The sequence below is a fragment of the Schistocerca piceifrons genome, chromosome 6 (assembly GCF_021461385.2).
Source record: "Schistocerca piceifrons isolate TAMUIC-IGC-003096 chromosome 6, iqSchPice1.1, whole genome shotgun sequence".
Lineage (NCBI taxonomy): Eukaryota > Metazoa > Arthropoda > Insecta > Orthoptera > Acrididae > Schistocerca > Schistocerca piceifrons.
The window spans coordinates 365,371,737-365,389,529 of record NC_060143.1 but is presented as its reverse complement, the minus strand read 5'-3'; the positions used below and the strand labels follow the sequence as shown (position 1 = coordinate 365,389,529).

Sequence of the window (17,793 nt, the reverse complement as noted above, 5' to 3'; positions counted from 1 at the left end):
TTGTATTTTGTAAGATGGTATAAAACTGCACAATTCACCCAAAACCACTGGCTTTTTTTATTATTTTTTTAGTGAGTTATCATTTTTCATTGTCACAATTTGAGAATTTTGATTTACTGCTGAAAAGAAATCAAGATGAAAAGCTCAATGAAATAAGAAATACTAGTACACAGAAAAACAAGTACTTTGTGCTTTATAAATGTGAATATATTATAAATGTGAATGTATTATACAGCTCTGAGTAGCTGTAGAAAAGACGGTTCAAAATGTACATAAAAACTGTTTATATTTCAGTTACTGTACATTACAAACATATGAAAAACAAAACACAACCAAAGTCAACATAAAAAAACACAAGGTTTGTGAATGGCAGTTTCACAAAACATGGAATTGGAGTTGTTCCCAACATATTAAAATTCTTTATAATTATTTAATGACACATTATGATCAGTGATCAGTAGATCTATCTCACTTTGATGGCAGCACACTGACATTTGTCAACACTTTATAGTCCATTTTTGCAAATACGTATTGCAATGACAACATTTATTCAGGAATGATTAATGGGACCTTGTTGTTGTTGTTGTTCATCCTGCTCCTGCTGCTGCTGCTGCTGCTGCTGTAGCAGTTGTGGTTCGTCCTGGATTTGTTTGGGTGGTAGTGGCATTGGCATTTCTAATGCGGTCCTATTAGACAAAGAAGTGGTGCCTTCATTTACCAAGGTGTGCACTGAAGCTGCATCAGTGTGAACAGATGTGATATCAGTGGCTGGCTGCCATGCTGTTTCAGGTGTCTCTGGAAATTCAGCAGCCACTGGAAGGTGAGAAGGATAATCTTATTTGTACATGTTAATCACATAATCAAACACTACAAAACACTGTACCAGCATCACTATGCAACACTGTACTAGCACAATCGAGATCATTATTTTCAAAAGCCCTAAAAAATACTAGTCCAGACATTCTTAAAACCTTTAACTAAATGGATAAAAGAGCAAACAGTGGTATAAAAACTGGTGGTTAAGCCCAGTGTTTGAAAGCATAAGGAAACTAAGAAAGGAAAAGGAAAAGAACGAAAATCTCAACCCATACAAATCATGATTATTCTTCCGAACATGAAGCAAAGGAACTGAGGTAATATGATTAAGAAAACATGCATGGTCATACAAGAAATGAGGCAAACATGAAAGGGAAAATGTTTCTGCAGGTCTCATGTGACAGGAAATCCCCATTCCTTTAGTGTCGGGAGAGGAACCAAGTCATTCTAGATTAAAAAGTAAAGGACCAGACAGAAGCGTGACCATGCTGTTCATGTCCCCTCTCTGCAATGACTCCTGCCAACCATACTGCATGTTGAAGTCACCTACAAGTCATTCTTAATTTATTATCATGTCCTATTTAATACATCCAGTGCCTTCCAATCTCACCATGATCTTTCCATCTGTGTCCAACTTTTTCACAAAACAGAAAAAAAAAATAGATTTACTTACTAGCTTTGTGTCCACATCTACATGAATATTCTGCACACCACTGACGAGCATGGCAGAGGGGTACTGCCCGTTGCACCTCGTATTAGAGTTTCTCCCATTTGATTCATGTATCATGTGGGAAGAAAGAGCACTTAAATGCCTCTGTGCACACTGTAATTAAACTAATCATGTTTTCAGGGTCACTACAGAAGTGACACATAGGAGTCCCATTAGTCTGACAACACTTTGACCTTTTGTAATGTTGTTCTTTGTATATGTTCTATACCCCGCGTTATGCCTGTACTTATATGGTATGTGTATCACACATTTGAGCAATGTTTTATAACTGATCACATGATCTGCCATCTGCTTTCCACTTTGAAATATTATCAGAATCTGACTGAATATTTGTGCAGTTTTTTTCAAACAGTAAATTATTGTAAGTACCTGCTTCATCTGTAAAAAGTCTGATGATGTTATTCATTTTCTCTCCCAGGACACTAAGACAAAAACAAGGAGCACTCATTAATGTACCATCTAAGGAATGCTCCAGGGCCCAACAGAATCCCCGTAAGATTCTATACTTAATATGAGCTAGCCTCTCTTTTGAATACAATCAACGGATAGATCCTTTGAACAAAACCCCTCATCCAGTAATTGAAAGAAAGCACAAGCCACACCTGTTTACAAGAAGGGTAGTAGAAGCGACCCACAACACTTACATCCAGTATCCTTGACGTCAATTTGTTGAAGAATCTTAGAACATATTCCTAGCTCAAACGTAATGAGATATCTGAAACAGAATGGCTTCCTCCGTGTCAACCAGCCTGAATTCTGAAAACAATGACTGTGTGAAACCCAACTCTCCCTTCTCTCATATGACATACTGAAAGCTTTGGACAGGGCAGTGAGGTAGGTGCCATGTTTCTTGAATACTTATTGTCAAATCATATGGAGTATAAGAGAAATTTCTGACTGGATTAAGGTTTGTGTGTGTGTGTGTGTGTGTGTGTGTGTGTGTGTGTGTGTGTAGGACACAGCAGGTTATCTTGGATGGAGAGTCATTGACAGATGTAGAAATAATGTTGAGTCTATCCCAGGGAAATGTGTTGGGACCCTTTCCATTCATGTTGTATATTAATGGATCTTGCAGACAATACTAACAGTAACCTCAAACTTTTGCAGATTACACAGTTATCTATAATGAAGTAATATCCGAAAGAAGCTGCATAAATATTCAGTCAGATCTTGATAAGATTTCAACGTGATGTAAAGATTGGTGACTTGCCTTAAATGTTCAGAAATTTAAAACTGTGCACTTCGCAAAACGAAAAAATGCAGTATGTTTTGGCTATATCATGAGTCACAGCTACCATCCGTCAACTCATAGCTGGGTGTAGTGCTTTGTAGAGATATGAAGGGGAATGATCTCATAACGCTCAGTTGTGGTTAAAGCAGGTGATCAGTTTACTCGTAGAATACTAGGGAAGTGCAATTGACTAAACAGAAGATTTATGACAAATCACTCGTGCAACCCATCCAAAAATACTGCCTAAGTGTGTGGGATCTTTAAGAAGTTGGACTAACAGGGGATATTGAATGTATACAGAGAAGAGCAGCATGACTGGTCACAGGTTTCTTTGATGCACAGGGGTGTGCCACAGAGATTTTGACGAAACCAAACTAACAGACACTTGAAGATAGACACCTATCATCAGAAAGCCTTATCACAAAGTTTCAAGAACAGGCTTTAAATTATGACTTTGAGTATACTCCAACCCTCTACAGACCACTATCACTCCCACAGGAATCATGATGACAAGATTAGATTAATTACAGCATGCTCAGAAGCTATTAAACAATCGTCCTTCCTGCACTCCACACATGAATGGAACAAGAAAAATCCAAATAACTGGTTCAGTGGGCTGTACCCTCTGGCATGCACTTTTTTGTGGAGTATACATGTAGATGTAGAATACAAGCAGTAATTTTGAGCTAAACTGTGATGGACCACAATAGAGGCCCATTCTTGATTGAAACAAGAGTATGGTGATGAATGTATTACAGATGTTTAAACAGTTGAAAGAGGGACGAGAAGGGATTGAAGATGGTAACATTTACAGTGACCTTCCATGTCAGCAAAAGGCAGAAACATTTAATATAAAAAGACAGTCAGAAGGGTATTCATATGATTGCTGATATTATAAGAAGAAGCAAAGAAAGAGTTCAGAAAATTTTACACAAACATTTTCACATGAGGAAAATGTTTTAAAAAATAGTCCTCAAGAACCTGCTGCCTGCCATATTGTTTTTGGCTAAGTATGGGATCACTGTGTAGCAACAACCGTCTTAATAACTAGATCTTGCTCTGTGTGAAATTTTTTATGTCACTGAAAGTGAAATCTGCACTGTATGGAACAAGACTTATGATAGTTCAAGGTTTGAAAGAAAAAGTGGCAGAAACAATGAGCAAGCTTTCAGAAAACAATGTCAAACACCGATTTGAGCAATGGGAATTTCAATGAGGGGATTAATTACAGTGGAGTATTTTGAAGAGGCTAACGAAAAAGTTGTGAAGAAGAAGAAGTACAAATAAAGAATGTTGTATCCCTAATATATATATATATCTAAAAACAAAGATGATGTGACTTACCAAATGAAAGTGCTGGCAGGACGACAGACACACAAACAAACACAAACATACACACAAAATTCAAGTTTTCGCAACAAACTGTTGCCTCATCAGGAAAGAGGGAAGGAGAGGGAAAGACGAAAGGAAGTGGGTTTTAAGGGAGAGGGTAAGGAGTCATTCCAATCCCGGGAGCGGAAAGACTTACCTTAGGGTTCTTTCCGCTCCCGGGATTGGAATGACTCCTTACCCTCTCCCTTAAAACCCACTTCCTTTCGTCTTTCCCTCTCCTTCCCTCTTTCCTGATGAGGCAACAGTTTGTTGCGAAAGCTTGAATTTTGTGTGTATGTTTGTGTTTGTTTGTGTGTCTGTCGTCCTGCCAGCACTTTCATTTGGTAAGTCACATCATCTTTGTTTTTTATATATATATATATATATATATATATATATATATATATATATAGATGATGAAACTTACCAAACAAAAGCGCTGGCAGGTCGATAGACACACAAACAAACACAAACATACACACAAAATTCTAGCTTTCGCAACCAATGGTTGCCTCGTCAGGAAAGAGGGAAGGAGAAGGAAAGACAAAAGGATATGGGTTTTAAGGGAGAGGGTAAGGAGTCATTCCAATCCCGGGAGCGGAAAGACTTACCTTAGGGGGAAAAAAGGACAGGTATACACTCGCACACACACACATATCCATCCACACATACACAGACACAAGCAGACATTTGTCTTTCCTTCTCCTTCCCTCTTTCCTGACGAGGCAACCATTGGTTGCGAAAGCTAGAATTTTGTGTGTATGTTTGTGTTTGTTTGTGTGTCTATCGACCTGCCAGCGCTTTTGTTTGGTAAGTTTCATCATCTTTCTTTTTAGATATATTTTTCCCACGTGGAATGTTTCCCTCTATTATATTCTTATATATATATATATATATATATATATATATATATATATATATATATATATATATATATATATATAAAAAAATAAGCATGCTGCATCCCCCTAAGAGAAATCCTCAATGCCATAAATTTTAGTTGATTTCCCACACAATTGTACTTTTTGATAATAAGCTGCACTGTGTCAAATTTTTTTTTGTAAGTCAATAAATATTGTACTTAACACAATACCTATATCCACAACTTTCAGGATACATGTGAGAAAAGCATGAGTTTGGTTCCACATGACACGTTTTTGAAAGCCATGCTGGATGGCATGGAGGTCATTCTACTTGAGATAACTCACTATGTTTGAGAACAGAATATCTTCTAAAATTCTACAACAGATCGTCAGCAATGATACTGGACAATAGTTTTACGGATCATTTATGCTACCCTTGGCCATAATGTGACAGTTTACTGACACTATCACGCTTTATGCTTTTCTCCTGCTGCACTTTCACATGTCTCTTTCTTACAACCCCTCTCAACTGTGTATTTTATTAAGACATCCTTTTCAACAAAGAACCATTATATGCATCTACTCTGCAAAAGAAGGAAAAATCAGGGTTCAAGTTCCATCGACAATTTGGTAGTTAAAGGCTGAGAAGAAGTTCTGATTGGAGGAGGACGGAAAAGAAAAATGACCCTGTGTTTGAAAGGAGCTTTATTAGATTTTTTTTTAAATTTAAAGAACACAGTTAAAAGTTTACACATTGATACCCAGAAAGTTAATTGAACACTTCTCCTTCTGAATGAAAGTCCAGCATCTTCACAACTTACCTGTCTCACTTGATACTTGGTTGAACTAAATGATTGGTGGCTACTTGTTTTAGTCTGTATTAGTACTTTTGTAAAGAGTTGCACTGTTCAGAGGATCTAATGGTTAAAAAGATTTTTGAATTTGCTTTTCTCCCTCGAGCACAAAAACAACCATCTCCACAGTAAAGGAGATACAGAAGGCATGCCCCCTTCACATGCACTCCTGTCACACTTCCCTACTGATCCCTGAATAGCCCCATTCCCTCTAAGCCCTTGTAAATTTTTTCACTGATCATTATGGCTACGGCTTTTTGTCTCCTCCTGTTCGTAGAGGTGAGTGGCTACTTTGTTAGTTAGTAGCAGCTATTTTATCTTGTTACATCATTTTAAAAAATCAAACAGAACAACTATGATATGTAGAGAAACTACTGGCCAACAAGTACGAGGGTCACTCCAAAAGAAATGCACAAAATCCATCTTTTATTCTACATGTTTGAAAGTTTTACGGTGTGTAGATACATCCTTTAGGAACAATATTTTCATTTCTCCACATAATTTCCATTCCTCTCAACTGCCTTATGCCATCGTGGAACCAGCGCGGTAAAATTCTGGACCAACCTGTTAGAGCCACTGTTTGGCAGCGTGCACAAGGGAGTCATCATCTTCAAACCTTGTTCCACGAAGAGTGTATTTCAGTTTCCCAAAGAGATGATAGTCACATGGAGCCAGGTCAGGACTGTAAGGCGGCTGTTTCAGTGTTGTCCATCCGCGTTTTGTGATCGCTTCCATGGATTTTTGACTGACATGTGGCCGTGCATTGTCGTGCAACAGCAAAACATCCTGCTTTTGCTGATGTGGTCGAACACTTGAAGTTTCTTCAGTGTCGTCACATATGCATCAGAATTTATGTTGGTTCCACTTGGCATGATGTCCACAAGCAAGAGTCCTTCGGAATCGAGAAACATTGTAGCCATAACTTTTCCAGCAGAAGGTGTGGTTTTGAATTTTTTTTTGTCTTGGGTGAATTTGCATGATGCCACTCCATTGATTGCCTCTTCATCTCTGGTGAAAAGTGATGGAGCCATGTTTCATCACCTGTCACAATTCTTCTAAGAAATTCATCTCCACCATTCTCGTACTGTTCCAAAAGTTCACTGCATACTGTTTTTCTCGTTTCTTTTTGAGACACTGTCAACATCCTGTGAACCCGCTTGGCACAAACCTTTTTTACCGCCTACACTTTCAATATTCTGCAAACACTTCCTTCCCCTATCCCAATGTAGCACGGTAATTCATTCACTGTGATGAGTTCGTCAGCAGTCACCAATTCGTTAAATCTCTCTGCACATTGTGTGTGCAGTACGAGGCCTGCCGCTACGAGGAGAATCCTCAATATTGCAGTGCCCGCTTTCATCACGTAACCTGCTTGCCCACCGACTAACTGTACTGCAATCAACACCAGCATCTCCATACACCGTTTTCAACCTCTTGTGGATGTTTCCCACCGTCTCGTTTTCACAGCGCAGGAATTATATGACAGCACGTTGCTTCTGACGAACGCCAAGTGTAGCAGCCACCTTGAAGACATGCTGTGACAGCGCCACTCACAGGAACAGGTTGAACTAAGTTTGAAAACAAGCGAGAAGGATGTGTCTACACACTGTAAAACTTTCACACATGCAGAATGAAAATTGTATTTTTACAAAAATAGTGTGCATCTCTTTTGGAGTGACCCTCTTATTAAAAAGGTTATTAATACATTCTTATTATTTGCGAATGATTTAGAAGAGCCATGAAACTTATTGTGTCACTTTTAAGAGCTGCATGAAGGATCCACTACAGTACCACATGGGGACCTTATTTAAGACTCATTTTGAGAACAAAGTGCTTCCTATTACAACAGGGTTGTAGCTGGAAAATACTAAGAAATTACTATTCACAGAACCTTATCCTTATTCCAATTTAGTTTGCTACGGTCAAACAAGGAAACAGGTTTCAAACAGAGGGGACTAGAGAGAAAACTTGTCCGCTATCAAAACAGCCTCAACTTGGATACAGAACCTCAGATAAAGAAAGAGACAAGGTTAGTGAGCCGGTAAGTCTCACTATTTATTTTTTTATTTTTAAATCACCCGCCTTCTCAGTATTCACCACGATGTCAAGATCAAGATCGGACTGGAGTCTCTGGTCGCCACATATCTTTGCGAGTTGGCTTCCCGAGTGCTGTGAGGCAGGAGAACAAGGAAGAAGGGGGGGGGGGGGGGGGGGGGGGGTTGCGGGTAGTTAGCTCTGGACTGTGCATGAGGACAGATGTAGGTGTTGGAGGCCAAGGCCGCTTGGTCAGTGGGCCCAGCGAAAGCAGTCGGTTGGGGACAGAATGCTGTAGATTTGAGGATCCTAGTGTGGAGGGCCAGTGTTGTCCCGATGGCGATCATTGTATGGTCATTCGAGGGCTGAGCAGTGATTTCTTGGTTCTGCCCTTGGATTCTGATGAATAATTACCGCAGGTTTGGTGTATGAGGTGAACATCAGAATTCTAAGAAGGTGCACACTGGCAGCGTGTATATCAGACTTGTGAGTAATGTAAGCTTTGGTACTGCAGTCTCCAGTTAGAGCGATGCTTGGCAGGAGAGTGTTGAGATCAGCATTGTAATCTATTTAAATGTTTTAAAGTAAATTACTGTTTTGGATCGAAGATGGATCCAAGTGAGGGACCGAAACATTGCTTGTCTTATTAAGTAACCAACGTTGGCCCCCAGCAAGTTAAACAGTTATTTACAGTTATAATGGGTAATTGACACTCTGGTAGTGTCCATGAGAGAACTTTGGAGATATTGTTAAGTGTCTGTAGTAAGAGAAAGATTGACTGTGGAGCTTTTCAGTTGGACACTTATGAATCGTGGTAATTGCAGTTCACTTCTTATGATATTTTCCAGTTCTACTTGTAGCAAAATCACCAATAGTATCTACATAATTTAGCTTAAGACATCATTCTATGGTTTGGTGTGGCCCTCCCAAGAGTTTAAAGTCTCAAATATTCTCTTACTGTTGATGAGGTTGCTGTGCAACAGTTGTTGATTTGTCTCTTGTCTACCCCCTGCTGTCTGGTGCGGTCCGGTATAGTCGAAGTGTTCATCTACTCCCTCGCCTGTTTTAAGATCTGCGAGCCACATCCACATTGACGTATAATCCCAGTATGCAATTTGTGTAAGTTCATTGCATCCTGTTAACATTTTGTACATTGTGAAAAAATCTTTCCCGTGCCGCAAGTGATCCTGAAGGAGATATGGTGCACAACAGCGCATGACCATGACGAAATCATAACATATGTATTTTAATTTTTTTTAATGGATGTAACCATTGAGCTCAAGAGTTGATTTCCGCATTTTTTCGATTTATTCTGAAAATAAAAGATCTACATACCTGGTTAATTACAACATCTATGCTTGATTATTTGTCATAATTTGTTGGTGGTAGAATGCATCACATGTAGGGAGGTTTATGGTGTAACGTGTTGAAAAGGAAGTAAAGTATTTTGTGATATGGTGCGCATCATAGAGGCTACGGGGTTTGAGTGTACGTTGATATTAATCAGCTTTTATTGCATTTAAGTTGTTGTTTTAATTAAAATTTTGTGATCAATATTTTATTGCCTTAAGAGTTCATAGGTGATATCTAGGAAAATTTTAGTATTCCATGGGGTGTTAGAACCTTTTATTTAACCTTCAATAATGCATGTGGCATCAGAACCTTTTATTTAACCTTGCATAATGCAATTTGTATTTTTTTCCTTTGCTTAAAAAGGGATTTTGAGTTTTAAGCATCGGAAACTGATTTTGACAGCTGTCCTTTGATCTGTTAAAATAATGCTTCAGAAACTTTCATTAAGAAACTGTATTGAGGATATTACTGGTCATGATAGTGAATGTTCACTTGCTATTTAAAAGCACGTTAATAAAGTTGTAAAACTTTAAAGATAAAAAAAAAGAAACTTTTACTAGAGAAACTGTGCCTGCCCGTACTCGCCACAACTTCCACATATTCAAGGTATTGGCCTTTGGGCATTGTTGTTTTCCCTGGTATCTATCCTAGCTTACGCCAGCCGGGGCCATGTCAGTTAGGAAAAAAATCAGAAGTAACAATAAAAAGCTAACTTCTCCTTTGAAGTTATCAGGTACACAGTTCAAGTATGAAATAGTCACCATCCCCCTCCATCAGATGTTAATTTATTAACAGGTTATGAAATAGTGGTTTTGTAAAAAATATAAGTACAAAAAAAAGAAAAACAGAGGAACACTCACTGGCATTCTGCTGTTTTTGTGGTGGCACCTTGACAGGCACAGCACGGTTATAATGCATTTTTCCAGTTATCCTCAAATAGTTGAGTGGTACAAATCCAGCCTTCTGTCCATCAACAGTAGCTAGAACCCACCCACTCTGCTGTGCATTGGGTGCCTGGAAGTTCATAGGTGCTACAAGAACTCTGTCACCAGCACAGACAGAAAGTTCCTCCTCGTTTGCTGCCTTGAAATCATATTCCGCAACAGCAAGTGTTACAGGCTGCTTACTCTTCTTCCATTCAGCAAGGCTAAAACCTGGATAAGGAAAAGATATGTATTAGCTCCTGCTATCAGTAATCATTCATCCATATATATGTTATGGAGTAAAACATTTTTTGAGCATCAAATACAATTAGAAACTAATTTGTTTTCATGGCATTGAATTCATGTATACTGTTTTAATTTTTCACAAATTAGCAAATGAAGTGAGTTCATAATAGAGTTTTCTTACAACTTACACACGGGTACACATCAGTTCAGTGGAACTGCTCAGCAGAGCAAGCATGACCTGTAATTAGCCATACTGTTGCTAGTTGTGCTCTGTGTACATACTGGAATATCTTCTCTGTTGTGTAACAGGTCTTTCCAATTCTCATTTTCACTTTGAAGCATAAGCTACTCTACATGATTTTTCCTAAATGGATCTGTAATAGAAGGTGGTGGAACTGGAGATTAATGTGTATATCTTCAATTCTCTTACTTCTGCCATCGGCCTGGCAGATATTTCAGCAACTTTGATGCTGAAGGCCCAGTCATAAAGGTTACTGTGCATCAAATTTGTGGTACTGGGTGACTCAGTATCAGTCCGTTGATGTAGACCTTAGTAGACTACATAAAAATGTCGGCCAGTGCCACAATTGTATGCTGTGGATACCATCTCATATTGGGATTTATGGTAATGACACGATAGACCATCTCGCCAATATAGGTACTTCAATACAAAAAACGCAACATCAAGCACTATCATCCACCCATGCAAAAAATAATAAAAAAGAGGATTCAAACATAAATAATATTCAGGTATAAGATATACTAAACATCTATGTATCAGAGCAGATGTGGTTTGCTATTAATCAATCTCACAGAATGTAATTTAAAGAAAATTTTTATTTATGAGCACCACCTATTACAAATAAGGAAGATTGAAATTTCAACCATTTCTACATCAACCAGCACATCGGTGTCCAACACTATGCTTAATATTTCTTTTATAAATAGAAAAAAGTGCACCACATTTCTTGCCAGGTCCTGTCAAAATTGCACAATAGACATAATCTATCACATCTCATTATCTGACACCCCACCATGCACTATGGTCTCCTGCCAACAAGTACTGAAATCTACATGAGTTTGTTCTCTTATATTCATCCTTGATTCGTAGCCACTTGCTTGCAGTAATGGTGTAAACCTGTACTATGAAACTGCAGAGGAACCATATACTTTGCAATAGCAGTTATCACTAATATGGACTTTCATAATTAAGTGACATGGCAATCATACGAAACTAAAGAGACTCCACCTGAACAGGCTTTGGAAGGCCCAGGCTGACCACCATGTCATCCTCAGCCAACAGCTCCCACTGGATATGGGTATGTAGGAGCATGTGATCAGCACACCATTCTCCCCTCCATTGTCAGCTGCTACTCATCAATCAAGAAGCACCTCAACTGGCCTTGTGTGGGCTAAGTGCATCCCACTTGCTGGCAGTGGTAAGCAGACCCAGACATCACGCATCCTAGTGCTAGCCAAGCACAACAGTACTTAACTTTGCTGATTGGACGGGAACTGGTGTTACCATTGTGGCAGGCATAAACAATCTGCTCATGTTACGATCACTTGGCTCCAACATAGTGCACTCAGAACCACACAGAACACTGCTCTGACACTTGCAACATATCGAAGGCAGTGAACAGGTGCCATTCATGGACAAATAGAACAGCACCACTTGTGGGCTTGGATAGCGTATGCGTTTATGTTCATGATGCATTTTGCACAGTGTTCTTACATGCTGTGTCTAAAAAGTTCGGTGAATGCTATCTGACAACAAACAAAACAACAAATACAAACAAATGTTTTTATTGCCCTTCAAAATAGTCGCCACCTGCTACAACACACTTTCAACAACGTTCATACAGCTTCAGGAAACTATCAGCAAAGGCCTCCTGTGTAATCGGTCTCAGAACGGCTGTCACACGATCTTTGATGGCATTTATGTCCGCACAACATTCACCTTTCATGGATGCCTTCAAGTGGAGAAATAGGAAGAAGTCTTCAGGAGCCAGATCAACAGAGTACAGAGGGTGTTCGAGAACATTTACCATCTTCTGCACCAGGAATTGGCACACATGGATCGAACAGTGTGTAGAAGCATTGTCATGGAGCAGAATCCATTTTCCAGTCCTGTGCAGCTCTGGCCAAACCTGCTGGATATGCTGTAGCAATCAATTCAAAACAGACTAGTAAAATGCTGAATTAATGGTTTGGCCTGCAGGACAAATTCCTTGTGGATGATGGCATTGCTGTCAAAGAAGGAGATCAACAGTGTTTTCACCTTGCATTTTGGCAGGCAGCTTTTTCTATTGGTTATGGGGAAGACTGTGAACACCATGACATTGATTTCCGTTTTGATTCCAGATCGAACTGGTATCACCAGGTCTCATCTCCCACGACGATGGTGTTCAGAAGCAAGGATCCCGGTCATACATAGAAATAAAATCACCAGCAGGAGATGAAGAAGCTTGCACAGGACAGAGTAGCATGGAGAGCTGCATCAAACCAGTCTCAGGACTGAAGACCACAACAACGACAACAGTTTCCATCCATTTTGCTTTCTGCTTGTCAGTGAGCTTGTGCGGCACAAATTGGAGGCAGATTTTCCACTTACCCAAATCATCGTAGACAATAGTGTGCCCTGTGTCCTTGCTAATGCCCAATTCCTCCTAAATCAATATGAGAGTCCGTCCCAATATTGTGCTACTATTTGTCGCACCTTCTCAATCTTTTCTGGTGTTCTGCTTGTTGATGGCCAACCTGAACATGGCTCAACTTCAGTTGTTTCCTTCCCTTCATGGAAGTGTTTAAACCATTTGTAAACACATTTTCTGCTCACGGCTTCCCTCCTGTACACCTGCACCAACATTCCATGTGTCTCCGTTACAGTCTTCCCCAGTTTGTAGCAGAACTTTATGTTTACACGTTGCTCCATTGTGCTGTGACACTTCCTCTCACACTGACTGCATTCAACTGGTTGCACTCTAATTACACAACCAGTAACATGCAGTGCACACTGTGTATCGATTCTCCTCAAGTCTCAGAAGACCCCTGTGCATGCACTCACACATGCGCCAAGTTGCCATTCGTATATGACAACATCCAACAAACTTTTTATACATAACACGTATATTTTTGTCCAGCTCCCATAGCTGTATAAGACTACCTTGGCATAAACACCACAATAAACACCACATGAAGTCACAAGTAGTTCATTTTTAAAAATGAACTGGTGTGCCAGACTTCCAGTACTTAAGGGTTGTAACTTTGCAAAATGGTTTCACTTTTCAAACAAGTAACGCCTTTTAAGCGTTTACAAATGACCATTAGATGTGTTACTAAGCTATGACATTACTATCTTTTTAAATTTGTCATCTACTGTTGTTAAAACAATATCAGCTCTGAAATTTGTAAGCAGCTGGTTTAGAGTAGCACTTAAAGAAACTGTCATACAAATTGCAAATTCGAGGCAAGATTTTGTCATACAAAAATTGCAAATTCGAGGCAAGATTTTGTCATACAAAAATTGCAAATTCGAGGCAAGATTTATGAGTATACTGATACAGTGTTACTCTAGCTTACATTTTCATTCTGTTGGTAATGTTTCTAATTTAATTAGTGAAAACACTGCTTGGTGTGGTGAACAGTTAATGTCAAACATAAATTCTCTATTCAATCCCAATCCAGTCCAGCAAGAAATTAAGAAACCTGTAGGAGAATTCACAGTATGTTTTAAGAGCTCAAATAATATTTTACATTTGCTTTATTTCTGAGTCCAGCAGGAGTGATCAAACAGCAGATATTCAGACCTTTCTGGATAAAACTAATAATTGCTGCATAATGATCTAACTTGGTATTCTCTCTGTTATACACTTTTGTTGACTTTTAATTCAATTTGCAACTGGTTCTGTCTCCAGTCTTGCTGAAACTGAGCTGGTATTTTCAATGATCTCACAGCCCATCTGTCGCTGTACCTTAAACCTTTGAATGTCAAGGTAACGCTCAAAGTGCCGATGCCAGGACTGTTAAAGTGCTGATTCTTTGGTACACTGTTTACTTTCATTCAGTTTATAAAATTCAATGCTATGTAGCAACAAGCTTGGTATTGATGTTCAATGTTTAGATTTACATGTACACTGATAGTTATCAACTTTTGAGCATCGCTGAAGTGAAATATCGACAATTGATAATGCTGTTACTATGCTGTTCGTCTGTTGGTGTTGTGATTTGTAATACTCATTTACATTTTGTCATTTCATCTGATGTTGTTGTCTTTGTGCATTGTTGTTGTTTAACATTATTTCTGAGCTACTTTTCTTTGTGTTAATGTTTGAATTTTTTTATTTAATTTGCTTTTGTGACTTTTTTATGAAAATGTGTCCAACAATTAAATTTGTGTGTTACTGGAAAACACTATTAATACAGAGTATTTTGGTGAAAGCAGTTGCAGTTTGCTGATACACTGATTGAAAGTGAAGGCAGAATGGAAAAAACACAGTAACATAGTACGTTCAAACGATTGCACCTGAAACACTACAGCTGTTACCACAACCATATCATGAGGTGCCTGGACCACAGCATTCGCCACTAGTGGAATCTTCGGCAAGAGAATATTTCAATTTGGTTCTCACTGCAGCATTAAAAGAAAAAAAAAATACTGCCGCCAAAACAAAAACAATTGCTCAGTTAGCCAATTTTTATCCAAACTTGCTGCTACTTTGTCCAGCCCATACAAAAAAGTGGTTGTATGTCTCAATAGCTGAGGTAAGAAGTTTTATAGCATGCTTACTGAATTGGGACTTGACAAAAGACCTACATTTTTATGCTGAAGTACAAAAACATCTAAGGTCTTTCCACAGTTTGGCAAAACATATTCTGTTACAAAAAACAAATGTCAGATGACACAGAACTGCATACATCCAACAGACTAATGTACTGTATAATTATTATAATTATTCTCCATTTCATTTTTTTTACATCGTTTATTCACAAATTTGCATAAATTTTGTGAGCATTAGTGAGCTTTCTTGAAATCAAGAGTACTGTTAATTATATGGACACAAAATCAAATTTATATTATTTTTTAAAATAATTTTTATTTCTTCACTTATAAACAATTTAACAAGAAGAAGTGTGACAATCTGCAAACTAAAGTGATAAAGTATGACAATCTGGGTATGTCATAATAAACTACCTACTTTTGTGGGTAGGTGGTATTTCTTCATATTTTTAACCTGAGTGCAGTATGATATATGGCAGTTTAAATAGAACACTGTTTGGAATATAAAAACAAATGACATTTTTAGCATTCATCACTCATGCTCAAAATGGCTGACTGCAAAAGGGTTAAAACTACCTACTGGGAGCCAGAATAGTAACACCAGTAAAATAGCAAAGATTCCACAAACGTACTCTAGCAGTCTTTCAAAATTGATGATCATATAAAACCTACTATTAATAGGGAAAGCAGAAGGGACCCTGACTCCAGGAACTACAATTTTGTTTTTCTGAACTGTTGGAATGGGGAAGAGGCAATGATATAAATCTGAAAAGAACCAAAACTCTACAAGACGTAGCATGCATGTCACGAGCCCACTGACACTGTGAGGTAACCTTTACCAGTGAGGCAGGCTCTCACCACATATTACGCTCCAGCCCATTCCTTGGATTCTGGCAGCTGGTATATCGCTTTTGACCCAACTAGATGAGCCAGGGATGGCTTTGGAAGTAAGTCTGAGAAATACGTTGCACTATTCAGTACTTCATATTAAAGTGTGAGTAACATCTTCTTACATATACATGCGCAAAGTCTTATAGAAACCCTACAAAGTAATGGCAGTAAATCAAGTGACCAACTGAGAGTCTGTTGCTTGACTTCAGTACTACAACTGGCTATTGCTGTCTCTGCATAATGGAGAGGCTGATCCTGAAACAAAGAGTTTTTGACAGTAGACCTATCCTAATACTGATGGTTCAAAAAAAGCCACAACGTTGCTGTACATTGCACACATACCTATCAGAAGTTATAGTTTACTGGAAAAAGTTCAGTCCAGTGATTCACATCGCACTAAATGCATGCAGCACTGCTATGTCCCCCCCCCCCCCCCCCCCCCCCTCCACATCATGCAGAGGCTCTTGAAGTAAATGACAAGGATTTCGAAGTAAATGACTAAATGACTAGGATTTTTCAGAATTTCAACATAAATTGTTCTGCAAAATAACTTACCTCAATAAATGCAGCAATGATTCACCAGGACAAGGAGTTTGGCGAGGATGGTAGGGGACTGGGAATTTCAGGATTAACTCTCTCTCTCTCTCTCTCTCTCTCTCTCTCTCTCTCTCTCTCTCTCAAGCATACACGGCAACAGCCAGTTGCAGTACTGGCTTTGAGTAACAGAATCTGAACTGGTCCGTCGCTGCACTTCCGTTACTTTGTAAGATTTCAGTTTGAGCACGCCAAAATAATTTTATCAGGCTTGTTTCCAAGGCTACTCTTAACTCTTCTAGTTCTCCTGAAACTGATATACTACCTATCAGTGTCTGAGAATAGCTGATCATGTACAATGCCAGACACAACAGTTGTGTAGTTGTGTCATACGTGAAACACTGTATTTAAAAATATTGAGTAATTAGATGTAAGAGACACTCCTAAAACATTTTCAGGGTATGCTACTTAGACATATCACAGTTATAGAACTATTTTTATTTCAGTATTACCTGAACCAACAGATTCATTCAGTGTACTAAGCAGCTTCCACATCAAATAAGGGCCACTAAGCATAATGCCCATGAGAACAAGAACAGGCCAAGAAAATCGCGACTGGCCAGCAGCTGCTTCCTGCTGCTCTTCTGCCCTCGATGCAGCTTGGAGCCATATATCATCTTGACTAGGATCACACTTCAGCACACCTGGAACATCACTCATCTGTAACATTACAGCACTAAGCCTTATCTTTCTATAGGAAAATATTATTTTGTGCAATGATTAATAAGTATTAAGCTATATATGTGGCTGTAACAACTGAATTTTCAAAGGTTTGAAAAATAATGTGTCAAATACATACCTAATAAATAGAGGCATTTTTTATAAAGCCATTGTAGTGTGCGAAAAATTGTGAAAGCTGAGAATAGTTGACTAAAAACAGAACGTAGCCTCCCCATATTTTCTGCAACACTAAGTACAGCCCTGAATGAATTGTGTATTGCACCAAATGTTGATTCCAACATGAAAGTTACAGAACTGAATGCCTGGACCAAAGATTCTATAGACTGGAAAGCAGGCCGTGTACTTTCTTCTGCCACGCGTATGAACCTAAAAAAAAAAATAGGAGCATGTATTAGAAAATTAACAAATGTGAAATGCAAAAACCTT

General features: G+C 38.7%; 1 protein-coding gene across 2 annotated transcripts in view; it reads right to left on the bottom strand.

Annotated features, from left to right (window-relative positions):
- Nucleotides 1-269: 269 nt before the first annotated feature.
- LOC124802594 (probable peroxisomal membrane protein PEX13) overlaps nt 270-17,793 on the bottom strand; it is a 94,550-nt gene continuing 77,026 nt past the window's right edge. For both annotated transcript variants that reach the window (XM_047263473.1, XM_047263474.1), the window contains exons 3-6: nt 17,486-17,733; nt 17,139-17,330; nt 10,113-10,406; nt 270-813 (exon numbers count right to left, since the gene is read on the bottom strand). In XM_047263473.1, coding sequence (XP_047119429.1) covers nt 551-813; nt 10,113-10,406; nt 17,139-17,330; nt 17,486-17,733 — 997 coding nt within the window. In that variant the 3' untranslated portion in view covers nt 270-550. The remainder of the gene's footprint in view (nt 814-10,112; nt 10,407-17,138; nt 17,331-17,485; nt 17,734-17,793) is intronic.